Source organism: Leopardus geoffroyi, chromosome D4, assembly GCF_018350155.1.
Source record: "Leopardus geoffroyi isolate Oge1 chromosome D4, O.geoffroyi_Oge1_pat1.0, whole genome shotgun sequence".
Classification (NCBI taxonomy): domain Eukaryota; kingdom Metazoa; phylum Chordata; class Mammalia; order Carnivora; family Felidae; genus Leopardus; species Leopardus geoffroyi.
The window spans coordinates 30,842,429-30,869,620 of record NC_059342.1 but is presented as its reverse complement, the minus strand read 5'-3'; the positions used below and the strand labels follow the sequence as shown (position 1 = coordinate 30,869,620).

General features: G+C 38.5%; 1 protein-coding gene across 8 annotated transcripts; it reads left to right on the top strand.

Annotated features, from left to right (window-relative positions):
• PRXL2C (peroxiredoxin like 2C) lies at positions 1-26,237 on the top strand. Of its 8 annotated transcripts, none has more exons than XM_045469264.1 (7): positions 7-230; positions 795-863; positions 1,744-1,797; positions 1,971-2,076; positions 6,645-6,776; positions 8,115-8,273; positions 25,927-26,237. In XM_045469264.1, the coding sequence occupies exons 1-7, from the start codon at positions 183-185 to the stop codon at positions 25,929-25,931; spliced, it is 573 nt and encodes a 190-aa protein (XP_045325220.1). In that variant the 5' UTR covers positions 7-182; the 3' UTR covers positions 25,932-26,237. The 8 variants fall into 8 exon arrangements, 7 of the variants coding, with proteins under 7 accessions (XP_045325217.1, XP_045325220.1, XP_045325215.1 ...); XM_045469259.1 differs by having other exon boundaries at positions 14-392; XR_006710317.1 differs by lacking the exon at positions 8,115-8,273 and adding an exon at positions 9,382-9,875 and having other exon boundaries at positions 21-392.
• The last annotated feature ends 955 nt before the right edge of the window (positions 26,238-27,192 follow it).

The following is a 27,192-nucleotide window of genomic DNA, read 5'->3' as shown; positions in this document are numbered from 1 at the left end:
ACCCCACGCAGCTCCGCCCCGTGCGTCCTGCCCCGCTCCGCCCTGAGTCCCGCCCAGCCTTGCGTCCCATCCCCAGTCCCGAATTGCTCCGCCGGGTGCACTCTGATCGGCCTCGACCCGTCTGGCACAGCCTATGCGATCAGCCTGAGCCCCGTGGGCGCGATCCCTGGCCGGCCGGGCAGATGCTGGGCGCGATGGCCGACCTTGCCCTCGCCCCGGTAACGCGGCAGGTCAGCGGCCGCGCCGCCCCGGCCGCAGTCCCTAGCGGCCCCGAGCGCGGGCAGCCCCTGGCCGCCACAGTGGCCGAGCTGTCTGTGCTGGACGCCTCCGGGAGGCAGGTGCCGTTCGGCGCGCTGTTTCGGGAGCGCCGGGTTATCGTGGTCTTCGTGAGGGTGAGCGCAGGCAGAGGGGCGGCCCAGAGCAGGGACCTTGCGGCAGGCTGGGATGGAGGTTGCTTCTGTAGCTTCGGCTGGGGGACATCGGGTCCCTGAGAAGGTTCAAGGCCCAAGAGTGAGGTCTCCCTGGGCGTGGCCATCCCCATTGCTGGTCAGTAGAGAGGCTTCCGGAATACGAACTGCCCTTCTGGCTTCCTTTAATAGGAATGGAAAAATAGCCCTCCAAGCCAAGTACATTCTCCCAGCAAACGAGGCCTAAGAGCGGGTGCGGCCCAATTTTAATGCACCTCGAGCGCCCTTCACACCTTTTTCTGTCCACCTCGAGTGGCGTCATGAGTAACAAAGTACTTGGTCTTTTATAGTTGCTAACTTGCCCTTTTTGCCGTGTTGGGATTTCAGCATTTCCTGTGTTACATCTGCAAGGAATACGTAGAAGATCTGGCCAAAATCCCCAAGAGTTTCTTACAAGTAAGTTTCCTGAGAGTGAGCAGCAGTGTGCCTTGCCTCAGGGCGACCTTGTGAAAGTCACCTGTCATTTATTAAGAAGCGAGGTGTGGTGAGTATGACACATCTCCAGAACAGACTCTCACAAACCCATATTATCACCTTCCCGCACATCTCTCCCAACACTTTCAAAAAGTAGACAGAGGTTAGAGATATATTTTTGTCCTGCTTTACTTTTCTATGTACTGCCTGCTAATATGTACTAATCATAATAATTTAGATGTTAGTAACTTATTTGTAAATGTTGAATGATAATGACCAAAAACACAAATGCTAGAAATTATTGCTATTTTATTCCCTTTATTTTTGTAATAAGAGCACTGCAAATAGTTGTTGACTATGCGAAAATACTAATATATCTTAAAGGTGAACATTTGTATTTGTTAGGATGCGCTTTCCACATTCCTGGGACATCCACATAGAAGCTTTTTTTCAGATACATATACATATGTCCCCAGGTGAATTTTTGAGTGAAAAAATTGGGCAACCTTTATAAAACTAAGATCTGTTTCCCTCAGTCATTAGTAATTGGGATGTGAAAAAGTAAAATTGTCTGATTTTTAAAAACCCTCCAATAATCTTTATTCTTTTTTAATGTATGTCTTTGGGGAGAGGAAAGAATTATTGGCTATGTTATTTTGAAGTTCTTTCTTGGCAAAAGACCAACTGAATTAACTGAACATTTTAGCATACATTTCTTTATTTTGATTCAATTTTGCTGTTTATTTCATTCTTCTAGAAGCCTATAGGTGGCATTAAAATGGAACAAAAGAGTTGAATAAAGAGTTTTATAAAATATATATAATTTCTGGTAATATGTACCTGTCCTTTTTTTCTCCTAAAGGAAGCAAATGTCACCCTTATAGTGATTGGACAGTCATCCTACCATCATATTGAGGTAAAGGTATCATCAGAAATTGCGAAACCAACAGATTAAATCAGTTTCAGACATAAAAATTATTTTATTTGAACAACTAAGTGTAGATTAAATTTACAAAAATAAAGATAGGTTATCATTACTTTTCTCTCTCATTTTTACTAATACAAATTCCAAATATTATCTTTTTTTAGCCTTTCTGCAAACTGACTGGGTATTCTCATGAAATCTATGTTGATCCTGAGAGAGAAATTTATAAAAAATTAGGAATGAAAAGAGGTGAAGAAATTGCCCCTTCAGGTAAGACATGACACGTCCCATCAGAAAATGCCGGTGGTGTATTTTACATTTGTGTATGTATGCATAGAGAAACGAATGGTAAACTCATAAATCAGGCTGGTTTTTAGGATTCTAGTAAGTGGGCCAGATACACCAGATTCTCAAGGATTCATTTCCTAGGTGTAATGACATAGAAAGCTGTGAAGTACCAAAGGAGTGAAGAAAGCAAGTTGCAGAACACTGTTTTTGGTTTGATTCTGTTTTTGTGGAAATAAAAACCATTTTCATAAAGATCAAGAGTATGTATATGTGTGTGTAATGAAAAAGGTTTTAAAAGATACTGCCATGCTTACCCCAGGGTATAGAAGTTAGAAAAGTGGCTTTTGTGCTTTTAACAGTGGGAGTACATTTTTTTTTTAATGTTTATTTATTTTGAGAAAGAGATAGCACATGTGTGAGTAGAGGAGGGGTAGGGAGAGAGGGAGAGAGAGAATCCCAAGCAGGCTCCAAGCCATCAGGGCAGAGCCTGAAGTGGGCTTCGATGTCTTGAACCAACTGTGAGATCATGACCTGATCTGAAGTCAAGAGTTGGATGCTTAACTGACTGAGCCACCCAGGCACCCCTAACAGTAAGTACATTTTACTTTTGTAATTCAATGAAAAAATAATATTGCTTGAGTTCATATATTTTGCTACTTCAACACCATAGCTTTGAATAGTATATGTTCTTTAATTGATGAAATCTGTTTTCATTGAAGCCCATCTCAAAGGGGCCCTTCAAGCAGAAGTTATTGCTTCCCTCATTGTACTTTAATAGCACCTTGTACTTTATATATACTCTATTAGTGATTAAGGTGTGCAGATACTATGGTTATTTGAAGAATTTGAAATTTTATTCATTGTTATGTGGTCCATATTCCCTGCCCTTAGCACAATTCTTTATAATTAACAGAGCTTCATCAGCTTTAGGTGAACCATTGCTGTGTGTTTTAGGTGGAAAGAATGTGGCTTCTAAAATGCCAAATGAGAAGGGGTGCCTGGGTGGCTCAGTCAATTAAGTGTCCAACTCTGGCTCAGGTCATGATCTCGTGGTCGTGAGTTCAAGCCCCCCATTGGGCTCTGTGCTGACAGCTCAGAACCTGGAGCCTGCTTCAGATTCTATGTCTCCCCTCTCTCTCTGCCCTTCCCCTGTTCTCTCTCTCTTTCTTTCTCTCAAAAATCAATAAAAAAATTTTTTTTAATTAAAAAAAAATGCCAAATGAGAGAACTCAAACTCAAATCATTCACTCTCAAAATATATTGTTGCGCTCTTGTCAGTAATCCCCACTTTGGTGGATGCTCCCAGAAGAACAGTGATAAACAGCCCCTGCCATCCTGAAACTCATACTCTTCTCTAGGAAACAGAAGCGAACAGCTGATTACAATTTAAGGGCTTGTACTAGAAAACATGTAAGGAGAATATCATTACCAGAAATATGAGGGCAGAGAAGAATCTGGGAAGGCTTCTCCAGAGGAGGTGTCACCTAAGCCCACTCTTTTTTCTTTTTCAATTTTTTTTTTTAATGCTTATTTATTTTTGAGAGAGAGACAGACAGAGCACGAGCAGGGGAGGGACAGAGAGAGAGGGAGACACAAAATCCAAAGCAGGCTTCGGGCTCCGAGCTGTCAGCACAGAGCCAGATGCGGGGCTCAAATTTGTGATCTGCAAGATCATGACCTGAGCTTAACCAACTGAGCCACCCAGGCGCCCCGCCCCGTAAGCCTACTCTTAAAGGAGTTAGCTGGGTGAGATGAGTCTGGAGAAGGGTGCTGCTGACAGAAAGCACATGCAAAAGCACATGGGCATGAAAAACTGTGGCCCTTGGAGAAGTGCAGATCCCTGCATCATGCCAGAGTCTAGGAGCCAGTTGAGGAATTGGTGTGAGCCAGGGGACAGGTGTTGGCCATTTCAGACTGAGTCTGGGGTGACCAGCCAAGGAGTTTGGATTTGCTCTGGAGGCAGTAGGGATGTCACACAAGCATTTTAGGTAGAGAAGTGATAGCCATGTGTCCATTGTGGTGGAGTATTTAGAACTTGCCAAGCCAGAGCCACTGATACAGTTATAGTAGGGTGTAGCAATAGACTAGAAAGAAGTGCTCGGGCAGAAAATGGAGATGAAGAGGAGGGGATGGGTCAGGAGCTATTTATGACATAGAGTTGATACGATTGCTTTACTGATGTTTTTTCAAAAAAGCAACCTAAATTTTATTAAAACTAATAATGAGCTATCATAAACAGAGTTTACTATTTCCTTTTTTCTCCTTGGTATAGGAAATTGCAATGTATAGATTGTGAGCCTTACTTATTGGTAGACTGTTTTCTGTGTTATAATAGTCCCAGTGTGTGTAAGTTCTGTTTATCATTTAGCACTTTAGATCTAAACTGTGAGCTTCATCTTAGTAACACCTCACCATTCGCAGGCACAATAAAAATACAGAATTGAAAAGAAAACAGATGAATTTGAAACAAAACTTATGCTTGTAGTTATTAGATAAGGTATATTTAAATCTTTTAAACTCTTCTGACCTGTGTTAAAGTACTGTATTTCCAACCAGAAAACATTATTTTCTCATAAGATCATCTTTTACAAGTTCCTCTCTGAAAAAGCATAAGTCTCAGAATAGTCCTACTTGGAAATTAGGACACTAAAAAATAAGATTATAATTTTAAGTTAATGGACATTTTATAAAGACAAAATAAGAAAATAAAGCCCTTACATGCCAGGAAATAATGGGTTTGTAGAAAACTGAAAAACAGGAGTTTTATACATATGAACTAAATTCAAATGGGCAAAATTAGATCGTGTTTGAAGCAAAGACTGTCGAATTCTAGGTCATGGAATCTCCTTCAATTGAATTTCTAAAGTTTCAGAAATATTAAATGACCCCATCTTTGGACCTGAAGAAATAGTTTGGATTTCTGAATATTTATTTTAGATAGAGAATCCTATAAACCAGTAAACCAGTCTTTTACTCATGTCTCTAAGCTAATGAGCCTGTATTTGTTTTTTGGTAACATCAGTGTCCATCATAATGGAAACATGAAACAAATAAAAGAGTCGTAGAGATGAAGGGAAATAATAGGTATTTGGAAATACTAGGAATTCAGGCAGGTCAAAGGCAGTGTAAATAATAAGCCAAAAGCAAAACATAAAAGGCAAGGATAGGAGAAAGATAAGTTACAAGAAGGGTAAAGAGACTGAGTCCCTTTACTCAGTGGGAGTGGAAGGGAAGTATTAGTCACAGTGGGAAAGGAGACTGAAAAACTGACAGCCAAGGAGAGATGGAAAGGTGGCTGGAGTAGCTGTTGTTACAGAGAACTCCCAAAGTCTCAGTAGCATAACACAGTAGAAGATTAGTTCTTTTTCTGGTAATTTCAAGATGGGTGTATCTATTCAGATGTCTCTCCTCCAAGCAGCAATACCAACAGGAACACAGTAGGAAGGACTGAGGCCTCTTCCATCTTGTGGCTCTGTCATTTTCAACCCAAGGCTTCCAAGAATGTAGAGGGAATATGGAGAATCACTTGTGGGAGGTTTTAAGGAGTTGGCCTGGAAATGGCCCAAATCATTTTATTCAGGGGTTAGAACATAGTCACGTGGCCATACGAAACTGCCAGGAAATTTAGCTGTGGGCCCAGAAAGAGGAAATGGGTTTTGCCAGCATATAATAGTCTGTGCCACAGTGTCTCTTGAAAAGGAGTGTAGTTACTTATAGTAGGTGAGAGACTCAAAAGAGGATAAATGGGGTATTAAAAGGGAAAGCACTGGGGCGCCTGGCCAGCTCAGTCAGTAGAGCATGTGACTCTTGATCTTGGGGTTATGAGTTCGAGCTCCATGTTGAGTGTGGAGATTACTTAAAAATAAAACCTTTAAAGAGAAAAGGGAAAGCACTACCGATTTGAGAAGTCTGTAGCTGACATTCTTCTGTGGCATTGGGATATATCATGACTTCTTCCTTTAAAGTAGTAGTTCTCGATCAGGGGACATTTGGTATTGTGTGAAGACATTTTTGGTTGTCACAACTTGGTGAATGGTGCTATGGCATCTAGTGGGTGCACAGGGCAGTGATGCTGCTGAACATCGTATGTTGCACAGGACAAAGACTTGTGTGCTCCAAAATGTCAATAGTGAAAGGCTGAGAAACCTTTCCTTGAAGGAAGAAAAAAAGATAACTTGAAAGTAAGATAACACACAAGAAAGAGAATGTTTTAGAGGGGGATGGGCAAAAGTGGGTGAAGGGGACTGGGACGTACAGGCTACCAGTTATAGAATTAATAAGTCATAGCAATGAAAGGTACAACATAGGGAATATTGTCAATGGTGTTTCAATCGCTTTGGATGATGACAGATGGCAGCTACACTTGTAGTGAGCACAGCCCAACTACAGACCTATGGAATTGCTGTTATATACCCCAAGCTAATGTATATTCTGTGTCAACTATACTTCAGAAAGAGAGAGTGAATGTTTTACAGAAGTACTAACATTATCTTCTGATATCTAATTGAACATAAAATGATAATATCTAAAGACAATTCCCAACATTTCAGGAAAGAGTCCCCATATAAAATCAAATGTACTTTCGGGAAGCATTCAGAGCCTGTGGAGGGCAGTGACTGGCCCTCTTTTTGATTTTCAAGGAGACCCTGCTCAGCAAGGTGGAACCCTCATTTTAGGTCCAGGTAAGCATCAAAGTGCAATTCCAGTAGTATGCTTTTTGTGCCTTTTAGAAGTTAAGAGGCCACCCAGTTTCTTCATAAAATAGATACCATGAGGGGCGCCTGGGTGGCGCAGTCGGTTAAGCGTCCGACTTCAGCCAGGTCACGATCTCGCGGTCCGGGAGTTCAAGCCCCGCGTCAGGCTCTGGGCTGATGGCTCAGAGCCTGGAGCCTGTTTCCGATTCTGTGTCTCCCTCTCTCTCTGCCCCTCCCCCGTTCATGCTCTGTCTCTCTCTGTCCCAAAAATAAATAAACGTTGAAAAAAAAAATTAAAAAAAAAAAAAAAAAAAATAGATACCATGTAAAAATGGCAATTTGACATTGTAATAGTCCCCATTCTGTGCTTATAGGGGGCAGGGGGCATCTTTTGTTTTTAAAGGCTTCTGTGTATTTTGTGTCTGTTTATTGGATGTAATGTGCCCATCATTCTGTGCCTGAGTGATTTCAGTATTTGAGATAGGAAAGTCAGTGGTGGTTTGGTGAATTGTATATGGCTATAAAACTGTTTAAAAAGTTCATGGAGGGGCACTTGGGTGGTCCAGACAGTTGAATATCTGACTCTTGACTTCGGCTCAGGTTGTAGTCCCAAGATTGTGGGACTGAGTCCCGCATTGGGGTCTGCACTAAGCGTGGAACCTGCTTAAGATTCTCTCTCTCTCTCTCTCTCTCTCTCTCTCTCTCTCTCTCCCCCGCCCTCCTCCCCCAACCCCTCTCCCAGCTTGTGCATATTCTCTCTCTCTTAAAAAATAAATAAAAATAAATAAAATAAGAAGTTCATGGAAGTGAACATTTCCACATAAGAGAAAATCCTCAAGCTTTCCCCCCACCCTGCCTTTTTTTTGGGGGGGGGAGGGGGCGTCAATAGAAGAATCAATCCAGTTACTCGTATCTAATAAGGCTAGAAGACTTGCTTAGTGTCAGAAGGCAAGTCAGCTCATTCAGTAACAATTATTGTAAGCCACATAGTTTTAGTAGCTTTATTGATTGGAATACCTGAAATTTCTTTGGCTCCACATTGCTAACTGGTTGACCACTGGATCTCTACCATGTTCAAGTATTGTAGTCAGGGACAGGCACTAAGTAGATTTTTCTTAGTTCTTCCTCTTTGAAACTGCCCACAATAGTGAGCATAGCTTCTAGAAGTTATAAAATTTTACTTTAATAAACTCCAGATGTCTAAAAGTCTTTAGAAGGAGGCTTTTGACCAAACATTATGGCTTTTTGGCTTTCTGCAGTTAGAGTACTTTAGCTAGCTAAAACCTGTCATTCAATCTCTTTCCCTCTCTTGTGAATTTACACCAGTTAGACCAGACAGAAGAGAAGCCCTGTTTTATGAGACTGAGTCCTATAGATTATCCTCAATGACATTGAGCCATAGTTTTGGATGGCTTGTTTCCATCATCCAACCTGTTGTGAGCCCCTCATCTCCATTGTCTCAGTATCATGTGACCACATGTTCAGGTGTGTAAGAGTGATGAGCACACGGAGTTCATCACTGGAACATACTCAATAAAGAGAATATTTTGATACTCTCTGCTGGAAGGAGTGTAGCTCCTCTAAGGAAAGAGCTTGGTGACTTATTTACACAAATCTATCACAGTTAACCCAGTATTTCATTTTGCCTTATTTGATAATAAGCCAATTCATGATATTAAATCTACAGTGATACTATAGACAACAGTTAAGTATAATGCAGAGAACATGCCTCTTATAATTAATCATGACGGTTGATGGAGGAAGGTGGGGGGGGCGGATGGACTAGATGGGTGAAAGGTATTAAGGAAGGCACTTGTGATGAGCACTGGGTGTTGCATGTAAGTGATGAATCACTGAATTCTACTCCTGAAACCAATATTGTACTATATGTTAACTAACTAGAATTTAAATAAAAATTTGAAAAGAAAAAACACACATGCAAAGAATTACAGAATTTCAGCTGTAGGTTGAAATAAAAAAAGCTAATCTAATGTTTTAAGTTCAACATCTGGCTTTGAGTCTAAGAATCAAAGTAAAAAGATCTAGACCTATAAATTATGGGTTTTTTTTTATTTGAGCAGATAAAAGGTTTGTTGTGGAGGTCTTAACAGTCTCAATGCCCTGCTTTTCAGCCTCTTTTGGTCTCTGGTTATAATGCAGATAGCCTATTAAATCAGTGTTTGAGAGTGAATTTTTTTTTAAGCAAGTGACTTATTCCATTATTACATTTAAGAAACAGATGTGATTTTCCATTTGATATCTATGTTCTGTATTGTTCCTGTCTGTTTGACAGGACATTTTATTTAATTACATCTAATAAAACCTAACAGAGGTTATAATTTAAGAATATTTCCCCTTAGATCTCATAAAACATTAAGTATCACTCTTATTTAACCATAATCCTTTTCATCCTTTATTACCTTAATTAAAAATTATTGCAGCATTATATAGAGAATATTATGAACTCCAGGCAATTAATTTTTCCCTTAGGATTAATTAAAAGTTGCTTTTGCTTCCTTTATTCTAATACGCAATAAATCTGATTAATAATACTATATGCCAACTTCTGCCTTTTATTCTTACTCTCTTCTAGGTAACAACATCCATTTTATACACCGTGATAGAAATAGGTTGGATCACAAACCCATCAACTCTGTTTTACAGCTTGTAGGAGTTCAGCATGTGGACTTTACAAGCAGATCTTCAGTTATCCATGTGTGATGGTATAGACTCTTTATCACTTTCGAATGGACCCTTGGGATATGACCTGAAATGTTCAGAGTGTGGTATCCTTGTGCAGTGTCTCACTTGTTGGCTTTTCCCAGCCTTTGAGGAGTTATGAAAACATAAAGAGACCACGTACTAGTTGAACTACATACTGAGAGGCATCAGTTGTCAAAAATGTTATATATATTTATAATTCTATAGCTTTTAAAGTTTTATGTAAAATAAAATTTTATTTATATAAAATAAAACTTTAAAAGCTATAAAATTAGAAATACCATTTTTTATTTTACATTATGGTATATCCATTCAATGAAAGTTTTTATTGGCCCTAATTCTTATTAAGAACATATAAAGGGAAAGGTAAGCAACTCAGGACCATTTTATCCAGTGAAAAAGCAGGATGTCAAATCCTGTAAATAATGTAATCATATTTTTATGTATATGTTTATATTTTTGCATACTTAGGAAAAAAGACAGGATATAAACACACCAGGTTATTGCCAGTAGGTACCTCTATATGGTAGGATTACAGTATCTTTATTTTCTTTTCCATATTTTCCTTTATCTCCTAACTTTCTATAATGAGCATGATTCATTTTTTTAGCCAGGAAAAGTTATTTAAAAATTATATGAAGAATATATTCCTATATAGGAAGCTTCACAAAGTTGCATATAAATGCAACTGTCTACATGTTTCCATCCACATTGCTTTACTTAGAGGAAATATTGCAAACCAAACCTGCATAGCCTGTGTTCAAAGCACCTTGTACCACACACACAGTATCCATTTCACTAGGATTTGGCGGGGGCGGGGGGGGTGGGAAGAGTAAAAGGAGAAAAACAATGTTTTATATATTTAATATATGTATTTAAAATATGGTTCAATATGCTTTTTGAAAGAATTTTAAGAATTGTTTAAACTAAAAACTTTGTAAATTAAATGTACACTGGTTTGCTTGCCAAATTGCTTTTATTTAGTGTACTGTTATCTTTTATTTTTCTAGAATGTTAATAGGTTTACTTGGGAAGTGTCCCAGAAATTCTGATGAAAAAAGTACAGCAAGATCAAAATCTTGGTAATTAGTAGCAAATATACACTGCTTTGAACTTATAAACTTTTATATCAAGCATATGAGGTCACACACACAAAATATATTTTAAATATCCAAATACTTTAATGTACATTCATGTATATATACATTAAACAATCATGTTTTTAACCAATAAAAACAAAATTCCTCATGACATTTAAAATTAAGCAATTTTGTGCTATTTTTTATAGTAAGGGAAGACTGGTGACCCAGATCCCTTTGCTGATTTTACACTTAAAACTGCTGAATCAGAGCTTACACAAAAATTTATATACTTATAAACTTACACCACATTTTTCTAAGATACACAAATGTTCTTTATGTGGCTTCAGGGAGGTTCAGTTACATAAATACAGTGCAGTGGTAAATTGCTGACCCAAACAAACATTTAAAACAAAAAATATTTCTGGTAGTTACTGTGAAATATGTAAACATGCTGCAGACCCAATAATATACTAGACTCCAAATTTTGAAAACCTTCCTATAATAAACACATAGAAATTACTGTTAAAAGAATACCATCTAGCCCTGTTATGGTGCTAATTATTTGCCAAGTAGTGTTCCAAGTGCTTTACATAGTGCTCTATAGAATTGACATCCCCATCATGCCCATTTCACAGAGAAGAAACATCTTTTTTCTTTTTTTTAAATTAACTTTTAATAAGAAAGTGAGGAAACCATCAGGGCCAGAAGCAGAAACATGCCTTGAAGCCATGGGCTGCCCTGAAGCTCATCCAGGAATGTTCTTTGGCCAACTCAAAGGCTTTGTGTAGTAGAGAGTTAAGACTAAGACCACTGCCTAAAGTAGTGCCTGAGACCTAAGTCTGAGACCTGGGACTTCTAAAAGCTACAGCTGCATTGCAGTCAGATCCATCCATAGACCAAGGATCCCAGTGAGGAAGTGTGTTGTAAGGCTCCTGCAGTGAACTACTGGGGCAACAAGAATTTTAATAACATGAACGTACATGTTTAAAAAATTTTTTTGACATTTAATTTTGAGAGACAGCACGAGCAAGGGGAGGGGCAGAGAAAGAGGGAGACAGAATTTGAAGCAGGCTCCAGGCTCTGAGCTGTCAACACAGAGCCCAATGTGGGGCTCGAACCCACAAACAGATCATGACCTGAGCCGAAGTCACACGCTTAACCGGCTGAGCCACCTAAGCACCCCTTTAAAAAAATTTTTTTTACTGGGGCGCCTGGGTGGCTATGTCAGTTAAGCATCCGACTTCAACTCAGGTCATGATCTTGTGGTTCGGTTTGTGAGTCCGAACCCCGCATTGGGCTCTGTGCTGACAGCTTAGAGCCTGGAGCCCGCTTCAGATTCTGTGTCTCCTTCTCTCTCTGCCCCTCCCCTGCTCATCCTCTATCTCCCAAAAATAAAAATTAAAAAAAAAGGGGGCGCCTGGGTGGCTCAGTCAGTTGAGCATCCGACTTTAGCTCAGGTCATGATCTCCTCATTCAGGAGTTCAAGCCCCGCGTCAGGCTCTGTGCTGACAGCTCAGAGCCTGGAGCCTGCTTCAGAGTCTGTGTCTCCTCTCTCTCTGTCCCTCCCCCACTCATGCTCTGTCTCTCTCTCTCAAAAATAAATAAACATTAAAAATTAAAAAAAAAAAAAAGAGTTGCATGTTCCACCAACTGAGCTAGCCAGGTGCCCTCAAAATTTCATTTCTTAGGTGATATAGTGGGTACATGGGTATCTGTTGTGTCATTCTTTGTACCTTTTGTATTCTTAAATGGTGTATAGTACTTTGAAAAGTGAATATATATGTGTCTGTGTTTACACACACACACACACACACACACACACACACACAAATGTATTTAGCCTGTTTTGTAGATGTATTAATTGGGTTGGCCTTACATTATTCCCTGATAATTGCCTTTATAGCCTAAATGTTGAAAGAGAGGGCAATCGACAGTTTTACATTTATGCAAAGAAAGTAGAAAAGCATTGTCTACATCTTTAAAACATGTAGGTTTACTAAGCTGTACATTCAGTTCCTGCCTAGAATAGCAACACAGGGGTGTCTTTCTTGTTTGGGATCTGTGCTGCAGTACTCTCTTACAGGTGATGCCATCTGATCATCAGGGAAAAGATGTTTTCCAGGGCCTATTATATGTTAGGTATTGTGGAAGATTTAAAGGAAAGAAACAGGAGAATCTTTGCCTTTAATCATTCAGAATATATTTAGGGAGGGCAGGAAGAACATCAGGGAAAGTAACAAAATAGCATAGTAAATGATAAACAGGCCTCTGCAGGGTGCAGAAAACCTCACAGTGATTTGAAGGTCTTGGAGGGGAAGGCAGGAGACTGGAGTGCTGGGAGGTTTGCACATGAATTTTTAAAAGCAGCTCACAAGGACCACAAGTGTAATTAGCCTTATTCATCATGATGAGGTATTTGATCAAAGCTCTTATGGAAGTAAAACTTGTTTCTAGAAAATTATTTTTAATATCACGCCAATCTTCTTACAATGCCATTTTTAAAAATAGGTAAGCACTCAGGATACTTTTAAGGTTTCTTTAGAAATCATTCCAGCTCTGTTATTTAACTTTAATCTGAGAGCAGCCTGTAATCACTGACATTTCCAGACTTTGACTCCTAAGGACTTAAAATGCCATATATGAATGTATTTACTAACCTGATGTAAATAAATAGCCTCATAATTCCAAGCAACATGCATACATGTCTCATATGCAGTTCATCATTTCTTCTGCTTAAACCCATACTTTCCTCTCCTTTTTTGTAGACTGAAAGCTCAGATTTTGAGATTTTGTTGCTCATGTCTATATAGGCAAGTATGAGGCCCTCCTGTGAATTAATACTGTGTGCCACACAAGGGGAAAACAAAGCAAAAGAAAATGCTTTCAAAAATGTATTGAAGGGGCACCTAGCTGTTTCAGTTGGTAGAGCATGTGACTCTTGATCTCAGGATCATAAGTTTAAGTGGCACACTGGATATAGAGATAACTTAAAAATAAAAATTTTTAAATAAATAACTAATAAATAATGTACTGGAGACATTTTTTCAAAGATGACAAACAGATAGACAATGGGTACATGAAGAGACGATCAAATAATCATCAGGGAAATGCAAATCAAAACCACAATGAGGTATCACCTCACACCTGTCAGAATGGCTAAAATCAAAAAGACGATAAATAACAAGTGTTGACAAGGATGTGGAGAAAAGGGAACTCTGGTGTACTGTTGGTGGGAATGTAAATTGGTGCAGCCACTATGGAAAACAATATGGAGGTTCTTCAAAATACTATAAGTAGAGCTACCAAAAGATCCACCAATTGCACTTCTGAATATTTATCCAAAAAAAAAAAAAGTGAAAACAGTAACTCAAAAAGATATCTGCACCTTCATGCTCACTGAAGCATTATTTACAATAGTCAAGACATGGGAGCAGTCTAAGTGTCCATCGATGGATGGATAAAGAAAATGTATACATATGTGTGTGTGTGTGTGTGTGTGTGTGTGTGTGTGTTGTGTGAATATGTATGTGTGTATACATATATATGTATACACAACACACACACACACACACACACACAAAGGAATATTACTTAGCCATGAAAAGAATGAAATCTTGCCATTTCCTGTTGACATGGATGGATCTTGAGGACATTAAAGTAAGTAAAATAGGTTAGATAAGAAAAGATAAATATGTCTGATTTCACTTATATGTAGAATATGAAAACAAAATAAAACAAGCTCATGAATATAGAGAGTAGACTACTGGTTGCCTGTGGCATGGATAGGCAAAACGGGTGAAGGGAGTCAAAAAATACAATTTCCGTTTATAAAATAAATAAGTCATGGGAATGTAATGTACAGCATGATGACTCCAGTTAATAATACCTTTTTTTTTAAGTTTATTTATTTTTGAGAGGGAGAGAGACAGAGCGTGAGAGGTAGAGAGAGAGAATCCCAAGCAGGATCTGCAGTAACAGTGCCCACTTTGGGGCTCATACTCACCAACCATGAGATCATGACCTGAGCCGAAACCAAGAGTGGGATGCTTAACCAACTGAGCCACCCAGGCACCCCTCTAATTAATAATACCTTACTGCATATTTGAAAGTAGCTAGGAGAGTAAATCTTGAAAGTTCTCATCACAAGAAAAACACATTTTGTAACTATATATGGTGACAGGTGTTAACTGGACTTATTGTGATGATTTTGCAATATATACAAATAATGAATCATTACATTTGCATCTGAAACTAATATAATGTTCTGTGGATTATGCCTCAATGAAAAAAACATATTAGAAACAATGATCCATGTATGTTGCGTAGTTAGGAAAATTAAAATATAGTACCAGAACCATTCTGGCAGAGAGACCTGTGACCAAAGATAAATTATCTTTCTGCCACTTCTTTTTTTTTTTTTTTTTAATTTTTTTTTCAACGTTTTTTATTTATTTTTGGGACAGAGAGAGACAGAGCATGAACGGGGGAGGGGCAGAGAGAGAGGGAGACACAGAATCGGAAACAGGCTCCAGGCTCTGAGCCATCAGCCCAGAGCCCGACGCGGGGCTCGAACTCAGGGACCGTGAGATCGTGACCTGGCTGAAGTCGGACGCTCAACCGACTGCGCCACCCAGGCGCCCCTCTGCCACTTCTTTAAGGAAAGAAAATGTATTCATTTATTAATGTTGAGAAATTATTCTAATATTGAGTTAGAATCTATGGGCTGCAGTGTAATCACACATATCTCCATTAAAAACTATAAAATTCATTCTGTAAGTTTTCTTATGTCATTTTAAGATATAAAAGTGAACCACTCACAGAGTATTTAATAACAGATATGTGCTTGAATATGCATAGACTATATCTGGATACATAAAATATTGAATTTTGAGGTGGATATATTATCTATTTAATGAAGTTATTTTTATAAGTAATAATCAAATTGTCTTGCATTATAACCTTCTCTAGATTAGTTAATACTAATTGGTTACAGAAGACTCAACTAAAAACAGTGCAACAAAGAATAGAAACCTCATTGCCTTATAATGCCAGTTCTCTTGTTTTCTTGAACAGTATTATTTTCTATTTCCCACACAGAAATCAAATATACTTACAGTGATAATCAGGCAAATATAAATTAAAACAATGAGATGGGGCACCTGGCTGGCCTAACTGGTACTGTATGCAACACTTGATCTCAGGGTTGTGAGTTTGAGCCCCCACATTGGGTGTAGATATTACTTAAAAAAATAAATGCTATTTATTTTACTATATTTTATTTTTTTGAGGGAGAGAGTGCACAAGCAGGGGAGGGGCAAAGGGAAGAGAGAGAGAATCTTAAGCAGGCTCCATGCCCAGCACAGAGCCCAATGGGGTGCTCCATCTCACAACTATGAGATCATGACCTAAGCCGAAATCAAGAGTTGGATGCTTAACTGAGCCACTCAGGCACCCTGAAATGCTACTTCAAAACCAAACCAAACCAAACCAAACAAACCAAACAAAACAAATGAGATGCCATTTTCCTACCATGTGACAGAGAGTGCTACCAGGAGCACAGGTCAGGCTGGGATTCAAAGGCAGTCAGAGAAGACCACACATCAGTTAACACTTAAATAGTTGTGAAAAAGCGTTTAAGAATTAGCCACACAGAAAAGTGGTGGTAAGGGCCTCCAGGAAGATGCTACAGCATGGGCAAATGCAAGAGTATGGGGGAGTATGGCACTTTGGGGACTCTGAGAGGGTATGTGGCAGAGCGTACAAGGCAGTGAAGAAATCGCAGGAGATTTTGTAGACGAGACTAGAATCAGTTCTCAGAGGCCTTGAGTGTTTTTTAAATACCATGACCAGGGGCACCTGGGTGGCTCAGTGGGTTAAGTGTCCGACTTCGGCTCAGGTCATGATCTCAAAGTTCATGAGTTCGAGCCCCGTGTTGGGCTCTGTGCTGACAGCTCAGAGCCTGGAGCCTGCTTCCAGTTCTGTGTCTCCCTCTTTCTCTGCCCCTCCCCTGCTCATGCTGTCTCTCTCTCAAAAGTAAATAAACATTAAAAAATTTTTAAAAATAATAAATACTATGACCCAGTAAAGACAGCTAGACCTTCTTGGAGGAATAACTGACTCCAGGGCAGGGAAAGGACAAGTTAAACCCCGAAAATCTTGTGCCAGAAAGTAAGAAAGCACTAAAAAATTGATGGGGACATGTCAAAAGGACACAGAAGCTAATATGAAGTGCTACCCACTAGTCAAATCTGAGACAATTTGAGCATCAAAATACATAGTGACACTAAGGGATTATAATCCATTATAGAAAACTAGAAGTAAATCCATAATCTATCCACCTACCTACATGCATGCATACATGCATACACACATAGATACACATGCATGCATACATGCATGCACACATACATAAATGCATACATACATACACAGGAGAGAAAATAAAGCTCCTCTTTCTATAGAAAGCCAATAAATAAATGTAGAACGTAATTAGAAAGTCACTGTCTGTACCATTATAGTAACAACTGATTCAGAATCCTCAATGTGTACTAAATCACTGGGTGGAAGTTTGTGGTCTTAAACTATCTCCCCACAAATTATTAATTACAAAGGGAAAAGTTATACCTTTATAGTGGGAAAAATTGGCAGGCAACACCTTAATGAACCCAGTGATCAAAGTTCATTAATTACCCAGAATAAGGCAAACTGTCATCCTGGGCCTCCTTACCTGACACAGCAAGGATGCACCATCACAGTAGAAAACTCCTGCAAAAGTACACATCCTGAGCCTAATTGTTAGAAAAAGGATTGCTTCCTGGGTCAGGGAAAACCAATGCTATAAAGGACATTATTAGGACAATTGGTGAATTGTGAAGATGAACTAAACATTTGATAATTGTATTGTCAAGGAATGTTAAGTTTCCTGAATTTGACAATGACATCATGGTTATGTAGGAAAATGTTCCTGTTTTTAGGAGATAGAGGTCATGATGTCTGTAACGTTTTCTCAGATGGTTCCCCCCTAGGTTAACTTGTAGGTTTGACATTTTCAAACTAAAATAAAATAATAATAAAGATGACTCTCATATAAATGTGTAGGATGGTCCAGAAGATGAATTCAAGACTCTCTAAATGGGGCAAGGGGCTGTGAGAACATTGTAGTTGATAAAATATGATCAGATTTACCATCTTGAAAGTTTACTATGGAGCAGGGTGGAGCACAGTCCAGAAAATGAACATGGTGGCCAAAAGACAAGTTTGATCTGCAAACTCTTCACTTGGAGTTTCTTTTCTTTTCTTTCTTTCTTTTTTTTTTTTTTTTTTACTTTTTTTTTTTTTTTTTTACACGTTTATTTTTGAGAGACAGAGAGAGACAGAGAGAGACAGAGCATGAGCATGGGAGGGGCAGACACAGAATCTGAAGCAGGCTCCAGGCTCTGAGCTGTTAGCACAGAGCCTGATGCAGGGCTCGAACTAGCAAACTGCGAGATCATGACCTGAGCTGAAGTCGGATGCTTAACCAACTGAGCCACCCAGGCGCCCATCTTCGCTTGGATTTTCCAAATACATTTTAACGTTATTTTGGCAGCTAGATTTAAGTCAGAAACATGTTCTTTTTAATATATTTGATAATGCATAAGCTAAAAAAAATTAAGCTATTAAATGTGAAAACATAATTTTTCTTTCCAGAAATATTATTAAATGACAACTCACTTTTATGGACAATTTCTAGAAGCTGATTGCCTATGTTATGGGTCATTTCAGCTGTTTTTGTCTTTGCAAAGCCCCTAACTTTGGATAAAGCAATTCACTACTCACTCGAATCTGCATTTAACAATGAAGTTAATGGAGAAACCAACTTAATCTGTTGATTTGTGCTCTAGTATCACTGAAGAGGGAAAAAATGATAGTGAAAACCTCCTACCATATAAGAATTAAAAACTATAGATCTGTGAGGGTTGCCTGGGTGGCTCAGTCAGTTGAGCATCTGACTCTTGATTTCAGTTCAGGTCATGATCTCACAGTTCGAGCCCTGTGTCAGGAGCTGCACTGACAGTGCAAACAAAGTCTGCTTGGGATTCTCCCTCTGTCCCTCCACTGCTTGCGCGTGCTCACTCTCTCTCTCAAAATAGGGGCGCCTGGGTGGCTCAATCGGTTAAGCATCCGACTTCGGCTCAGGTCATGATCTCACGGGTCCGTAGGTTTGAGCCCTGCGTCAGGCTCTGTGCTGACAGCTCAGAGCCTGGAGCCTGTTTCAGATTCTGTGTCTCCCTCTTTCTCTGACCCTCCCCTGTTCATGCTCTCTCTCTCTCTCTCTGTCTGTCTCAAAAATAAATAAACGTTAAAAAAAAATTTAAAAAATCAAAATAAACTTAAACAAACAAACAAAATCCAAACCTATAGATCTATGTGTTTACTCTTTCCTGCCCTCCCTACTCCTATGGAAAACAGTGTGTGAGAGGGAGAACCAAGACTAGGCTAGGACCTCCTCATAGACAGGAAAATTTGTAGCAAAAAGACAGAAAAATCACCCAATATATTGGAATTGGTAGCCAGTTCTCTTCCAAAGTCTTTGCAGGGAATATTCTCCCAGTCACAACAGGAGATAGAGAATAAATTGCTTTTACACTTTTACAGCTACAGAAGTGACTTGAAATTGATGCCTTTAATTTACTTCTAACTGTGTGGATAAGGGCAGAGTCAGACAAAGGATGTCTTTCTTGTCCTGCAACAACTGGAAAGACAAATGTGTGTAGTGAAGGTGAAGGAGGCTATTAGCTGCTTCACATTACCTGATTATCTCTGCTGATTCCTACCTGAAGCACGCTCTGTCCTACCGCTACCAAGCCCCCCTGGGAGGAGGCCTGGTGGGGTGCAGCCAGGAGAAAGGGCCAAACTCAGGGACAGCTTGGGTCTGCGAATTCTGTATCCCAGTTATGTCTGAGGAAGAGGACCAAGACCTGAGCCAGCAGAGCCGATCCCATTCAGTCATGTTGGGTGGGAGGGAAGGTTCAGAAACTTGAGGTATAGTGCCAAAGGGATGTCAGAGGTGGAGAGCAGCAAGCAGGGGCAAGGGAAGGGTGGCAGATGGATTGGAATGGCATGGGGGATTGTCTGGACACGGGCTTGACACAGGGAATCATGCTTATGATTGCATGGATGGTATTTCTATAAGGATCATTGATTCTGTATCTTGTTTTGAGTGGTGGTTATACAGGGGTATATAATTTTAAAACTCACTGAACTAACATCCAGATCTTTGCTTCTATAACATGTTTATTATATTTCAAATTTTTAAAAGCCCATTGGAAATAAATACAGCAGGAAATTACTATAGCTGAAATCACAATCTTATGGTGCCCCCAGAACTTACTGTGAACATAAGGTTAATAAATCTTCATAAGAGCCTCCTTTACACTTACAAAAATGAGGTGATGAGAGACTGCACTGCCCAAAACTCAAGACTAAAATAAAGAAAAGAGTTTAATTTCAAAGTTCTGTTGGGCCTTGGTGGAAATGAAAGTGTCCCAGATGTAGTGGCTTCTGCTTTGGTCAGACAGTAATAGGTATAATTTCTTTTGCCCCAGTAGGCCTCTGGGCCTTGTAAGAAGCCAGGAGGAGGAACTGAAATTAGTCTGGACAGTAATTTAAAATACTATCTCCCTTGTGAACAAAAGAAGCTGGAAGTGTATGTTTAACGAAAAAAAGTTTGCATTCCTATGGATTAGGCTGTACCTTCTCCTAGTAACAGTGGTAAAATACAGGAACAATACACAAAATCATGCTCATAATAAATGTATCATGGTTTATTTACTGAAGGACTTAAATAAATTCAAAGACATATACATACATATACACACACATATATACATACATATATATACATATATACATACACATATGTATATATACATATATATATATATATATATATATATATATATATATATATTTAAGTTTTAATTTATTTAAGTAATCTCTATACCCCATGTGGGACTTGATCTCATGACCCTAACATGAAGAGTCACACACTCTTCCCACTGGGCCAGCCAGGTATTCTTATACCTTTTCCTTTAATTACAGAAAATCAGTATTTTAAGAAATTCCTATTTAAAAATTCAATATTTAAATATATCAATTTTCTTCAAGTTAATCTAGAAATTGAATACTATCCCAGACAAAATCACAGAAAGAATTTTAAAATATGTAAGAATATAGGGGTACATGGCTGGCTCAGTCAGTAGAGCATGGTAAAGATTACTTAAAAATAAAATCTTGAAAATATAGAGAATATAGAGAAAAAATTGGCTTTGATTATGAAAAATTTTAAACATAAGAAAGTAGAAAGACAACAAAAAAAGAAATAACCATTACCTGGATTCAATAATTCTTAACATTCTGCCATAGTTGTTTTATAGGTAAATACATAGGTAAATGGATAGATAGAATGAGATAAAGAGTATATACTTACTGAACCATTTTACTTTTATTTACTTTTAAAAATTGTTTATTTTGAGTGAGAGAGAGAGAGAGAGAGAGAGAGAGAGAGAATGCACAAGTGGGAGGTTGGGAGGGAGAGAGAATCCCAAGGAGGTGCTGTGTAGCAAGCACACAGTCTGATGTGGGGCTTGACCAAATGAACCACAAGATCGCGACCTGAGCTGAAATCAAGAGTGGGATGCTCAGCTGACTGAGCTACCCAGGTGCCTCCTTACTAGACCATTTTAAAGCTTTATACTCAAATACTTTATCCATAAATTCTTCAGTTATCAGTTGACTTGAGCTGCTATAACAAAGTATTATAGATTGGGTGGTTTTTTGAGTTTTTTTTTTAAAGATTTTATTTTTAAGTAATCATCCAATGTGGGGCTCAAACTTACAACCCTGAGATCAAGAGTCACATGCTCTACTGACTGAGACTGCCAGGTGCCCCGAGACTGGGTGGTTTAAACAACAGACATTTATTTTTCACAGTTCTGGAGCCTGGAAAGTCTAAGATCAAGGCGCTGGCTGATTTGGTTCCTTGTGAGGACTCTGTTTCCTGGCTTGCAGATGGCCACCTTCTAACTGTGTCCTCATATGGTGCACAGAGAGCCATCTCTTTTCTACTTCTTATATGAGTGATAATCAAAATATGAAGGCCACACCCTCTTGACCTCATCTAAACCTAATTATCTCCCAAAGGCCCCATCCCCAAAGACCATCACATTAGAGGTTAGGGCTTCAACATATAAATTGGGCTGGGAAGGGGTGGGGCACGATTCAGTCCACAGTACTAGAATAAGTCCATTCTTCTACATCATTGCATTATTATCATACCCCAAACATTTAACAATTTTTCCTTAATATCACCTAATGCCCAGTCCATATTCAAATATCACCAGTTATCCAAAACATGTCATTTATAGCTGGTTTGTTCAGACCAGACACTATGCATTGCATTTGGTTTTATGGCTCTTAAGGTTCTTTTCATTTACCACACATCTTCTCATCCACTTGACCTCAGTTTTTTTCCCATGACATTTACCTGTTTAAGAGACAGACTTTGTAGAAAGTCTCACATTTTACACTGTTTTCTTAGAAGTCATTTAATTTGTTCCCTCCTCCCCCTTATATGTCCTGTAAGCTGAACTCAGATCTCAAGACTTGATTGGATTCAGGGTAACTATTTTTCTCCTATTTTATTGGTGATGCTGTGTTCATCAAGAAGCACACAATCTCAGGGAGCCTGGGTGGCTCAGTTGGTCAAGCATCTATCTGACTCTAGGTTTTGGCTCAGGTCATGATCTCAGTGCTGACAGCACAGAGCCTGCTTGGGATTTTCTCTCTCCTTCTCTCTCTGCCCTTCCCCACTCTCTGTGTGTACCTATGCATGTGTGTGCGTGCTCTCTCTCTCTCAAATAAAAAAAGAAAGGAGACTAGAATCAGGCCATAGTATATATGAGAACTGTAAATATTTATGGGTAGCATTTCAAATTAATAGGAAAAAGATGTGCTATGTGATAAAAAAGTGTTGGGAAAGAATAGATCCCTACTTTATCCTATATCCTCCAAATAAATTCCAGGTGGATTAAAGAGCTAAATATAGTAACATCTCTAAAAGAAATAGAAAATAAAGAATACTTTTAAAATATTGGGATACAAAAAATAAGGTACAATACTTAGAAACCTTAAGAAAAGGACTGGTAAGGGGCACCTGGCTGGTTCAGCGGAGCATGCAACTCTTGATCTTGGGGTCATGAGATCGAATACCATGTTGGTGGAGAGATTACTTAAATGACAAAATCTTAAAAAAAAAAGGACTGGTAAAACTGATCAGACATTAAAACACATACAACTTGTGCAGCAACATGAACAGAGCAATATGACAAAGATTAAGTAATATCAACAAGACTGAAGAGCTGATATCTATAATATATAATCAACTCTTACCAATCTAAAAGAAAATGAAAACAAATGGAGACATGAGCAAACAACATGAATAAGAAATTCTTAGAAAATATACTGAGCACTTTATAATATGTTCAGCTTTACTAGTGATGAGAGAAATGCAGTGAAAATTACAGTAAACTGTTACTTTTTATTCTCAAACTTAAAAATATTGATTATATCTAGTGATCTCAAGGATGTGCAGAAACAAGTACTCTAAAATATTATTGGTGTCTATCAAAATTTAAAAAGTGGTCACTCTTCGATTCATCCACCTCCTGTGGATATACATATGTTAGGATATTCAATGCAGAGCTGTTTGTAATAATAGCCCCCACTACAACCTAAGTGTCCATCCATAGGAAAATAAATTATGGAAAACATACAAGGGAAATCTATGCAGCCATTAGAGTCAATGGAGTTGGCTATAAAGACAAGGAAAATGTTCAGGATGCAGTATTAAGTAAAAAAGAAAAAAAACAGTTCATAGAACAATATGCACACTATGAAACAATTTATTAAAAATTCTTTCAAATCTAAATACAGACTATTAAAGGTGTAGGGTAGGATTGGGGTATAAGGGTGAAGAAGAATTTTATATATACAACTATGTATGTATTTCTGCTTTTTATTTACGTTTTTTAAAAATACAATAACATGTACATGCATTATTTGCTCATTTGGGATAAAAACAAAGAAAAAGAAAAATACCTCAAGAATCTTTGAGGTAAAAAGACCCTATCACAAAGTAAGACCCAGATTTTAGAAGCCACTCGTGAGGATGAGCATGTATATTCATTTCATCCTAGGAGAAACATTTAGCCAAGGAGAGCATGGATGTGCTGATCTTCATGCATTCTTTTCCATTTCTCTCAAGATTACTAAATTCTACTCCCCTGATACATTAAACATCTGACAGTCTGTCAAATGCATGCTAGCATTTTTCAAAAGGTAAAGTGAGAGAGAGAATGAGCTGGGTACTGCTCACTCAGTGCCCTAGGCACAGGCCTAGTCTTTGGGGTAAAAGCATCCTTAGTCGTTCTCTGATCTCAAGACTCAATATAACCAGAATTCTCACCATTCTCTAGCCTCTTCCACGCCAGCATGACATTATTATTATTGTTGTCGCTGTTGTTATTGTGTGGGAGGAAGTGTACATAATAAAAAAACAAATTAACATCAGGAATATTGTTTTAAAAATCTGTAATGGTAGCATGTGGTCTGAGGTCCCCAAATTTAATAAAAATGTATGACATTTATACAACTTTACAGGTTATTTCAAAACCTACCTGCAAGGAAAGATCCCTCCAAACTCTGTCCTCAACCTGTGAAGAATGGTGTTGGCCCCAAGAAAGAGCCCTGGGTTTTCAAACCAAACTCACTGTAGGACCTGGGATAACTGCTTTGCCCTGTCAAATGAGGGATTCCTCACCCACAAAATAAAAACAATAATATCTAACAGGGCATCTAAACCCCTAGCACTGTGTCCAGCATGTGGTAGTAGCTTTCTAAATATTCATTTTCTCCCCTTTTTACAATTCTAAGAGATTTTCAGTCTCAGGGTCAGGAATATGGAGGATTTCAGATTAATGCTGAGATTACCAGAATATCCAATGAAATAAAATTAACTTTTTTTTTAAGATTTTATTTTAGGGGCACCTGAGTGGTTCATTCAGTTAAATGTCTGATTCTTGGTTTCAGCTCAGGTCATGATCTCACAGTTGGTAGGATCAAGCCCCCACACTGTGCTCTATGCTGACAGCATGAAGCCTGCTTGGGATTCTCTCTCTCTCCCTTTCTCTCTCTGCCCCTCCCCTGCTCATGCTCTCTGTCTCTCAAAAATAAATAAATTAAAAAAAAAAAACATTTTATTTTTAAATTTTATTTATTTTTAAGATTTTATTTTTAAGTGATCTCTACACCCAACATGCGGATTGAATTTACAACCCAAGATCAAGAATCGCATGCTCTATGGACTCAGTCAGGTGCCACTAAACCAGTCTTTTTAAATATGCTAGTGAAGGGGCGCCTGGGTGGCGCAGTCGGTTAAGCGTCCGACTTCAGCCAGGTCACGATCTCGCGGTCCGTGAGTTCGAGCCCCGCGTCGGGCTCTGGGCTGATGGCTCAGAGCCTGGAGCCTGTTTCCGATTCTGTGTCTCCCTCTCTGTCTGCCCCTCCCCCGTTCATGCTCTGTCTCTCTCTGTCCCAAAAATAAATAAGCGTTGGAAAAAAAAAAAAAATTAAAAAAAAATAAAAAATAAAAAAAATAAAAATGGAAAATTAAATATGCTAGTGAAGACTTCAGTGTCTATTTTCCCATATACCTGCCACCTAAACCCTTTAGCTTTATGGAAATTTGACCTTAAAGAAAATTACTTATCTTCACATAATTAAAGCTGTAATTCACTTATTATTTGAAATTGAAACTTACTGTCATTTGAAAAAAAGTTTTTTTTTTTTTAGGATTTTACTTTTAGTGGTACCTAGGTGGCTCAGTCATTGAGGGACTCACTCTTGGTTTTGGCTTGGGTCGTGATTCACAGTTTGTGGGATTGAGCCCTGCGCTGGGCTCTATGCTGACAGCACCGAGCCTGCTTCTGATTCTCTCTCTCTCCCTCTCTGCACCTCCCTGGCTCTCTCTCAAAATAAATAAACATTTTTTAAAAAATATTTATTTTTAAGTGCTCTCTACATCCAACATGGAACTCCAATTTACAACCCTGAAATCAAAGGTCACATCATGCTCTAGAGACTGAGACAGCCAGATCTTCTATCCTTTGAAATTGTAATGTAATGTATCTATGGACCAGTTTCTACTAATTTTAGGGTAAGATTTCAAATTTTCAGAGTATGACTTAACTAAAATATACATCTAAAAAAATCTTCTATAATTGTATTCTTTTCAGGGTGAATCTACCTAGGACAAAGGAATATTTTGGAGAACTTCTTCCCTAGTTCTTTTGCTTTTCACTGTGCTGCCCATAATGCTGAAGATTATAAAGATGCATCTGTTTTCTAAGCTCAGACAAGTCAAGGAAATCTTGAAGAATGTTTCAGTATCCACTCCAGCCCTGCACTGTCACTTCTGTGGGTTCCCATGTCCTCACTGTGAAATGGCAGCCTTGGACCAAATATTGTCTAAAGTGCTTTCAAGCTCTAAAATTTTATGATCAATGGTCAAACAGTGAACAATAAACTAACCAATCAACCAAGCAAACTGAACTACATTTCTTATGGCCAATTTCTCAGAGCTTAGAGATTAGCTTATTAAATGTCAGTAAGAGTCAAATTACTCAAGAGAAGTGCCACACATGAAAACAAATATCGTAGAAAGACCACTTTTCTGTCACTACCTAAACATGACCTAAAAAGAAAATATAAACAGGGTTTAAAATTTCGATGTGTGAGAGCAAGGTTAAGTGTCAGACTTTGCCTCAGGTCATGATCTGGAGGTTGGTGAGTTTGAGCCCTGCATCAGGCTCTGTGCTAATAGCTCAGAACCTGCAGCCTACTTTGGATTTTGTATCCTCCCCTCTCTCTGGCCCTACCCCACTTGTGCTCTCTCTCAAAAATAAATAAACGTTAAAAAAATAAAATAATTTCAGTGTGTGTACTTAGTGTATGGATTTCCTATTCCCAAGAATGTGAGACATTTCTGCAAATTTACAAACTGTAATTATATACTTTCTTAACAATGTTATACTAACAAAAGCATAAAATTCTGTTTGTAAAATGTGAAAATGCTTAAACAGTGTAATTATCTGTACTTATTATATTTTTCCCTCATTTATTGGAATCATATGCATTTTGTTAGAATTTCCAGTCTAAACACTAAATTTGTAGTTGAAAGAAAATGAACTGATGTAAGTGAACTTCCTGGCACTTCAGTCTTAGTTTGACATTTAGATAAGCGACCCTCAAATAAATAGAATGTCATAGGGTACTTGAATGTCTTTAATTCTAGGGAGCCAAGAAAACAACTCCCATGTAGTATCTATCTGTTCAAAACAAGACCTACTTGGATGTTAACTAGACTTGCTGTGGTGATTGTTTTGCACTATATACAAATATCAAATCCTTATGTTGTACACCTGAAACTAATGTAACGTTATATGTCAATTATACCTCAATAAACAAAAGAAAAGACTCTAGCAAAATCTCAGATGATCTGG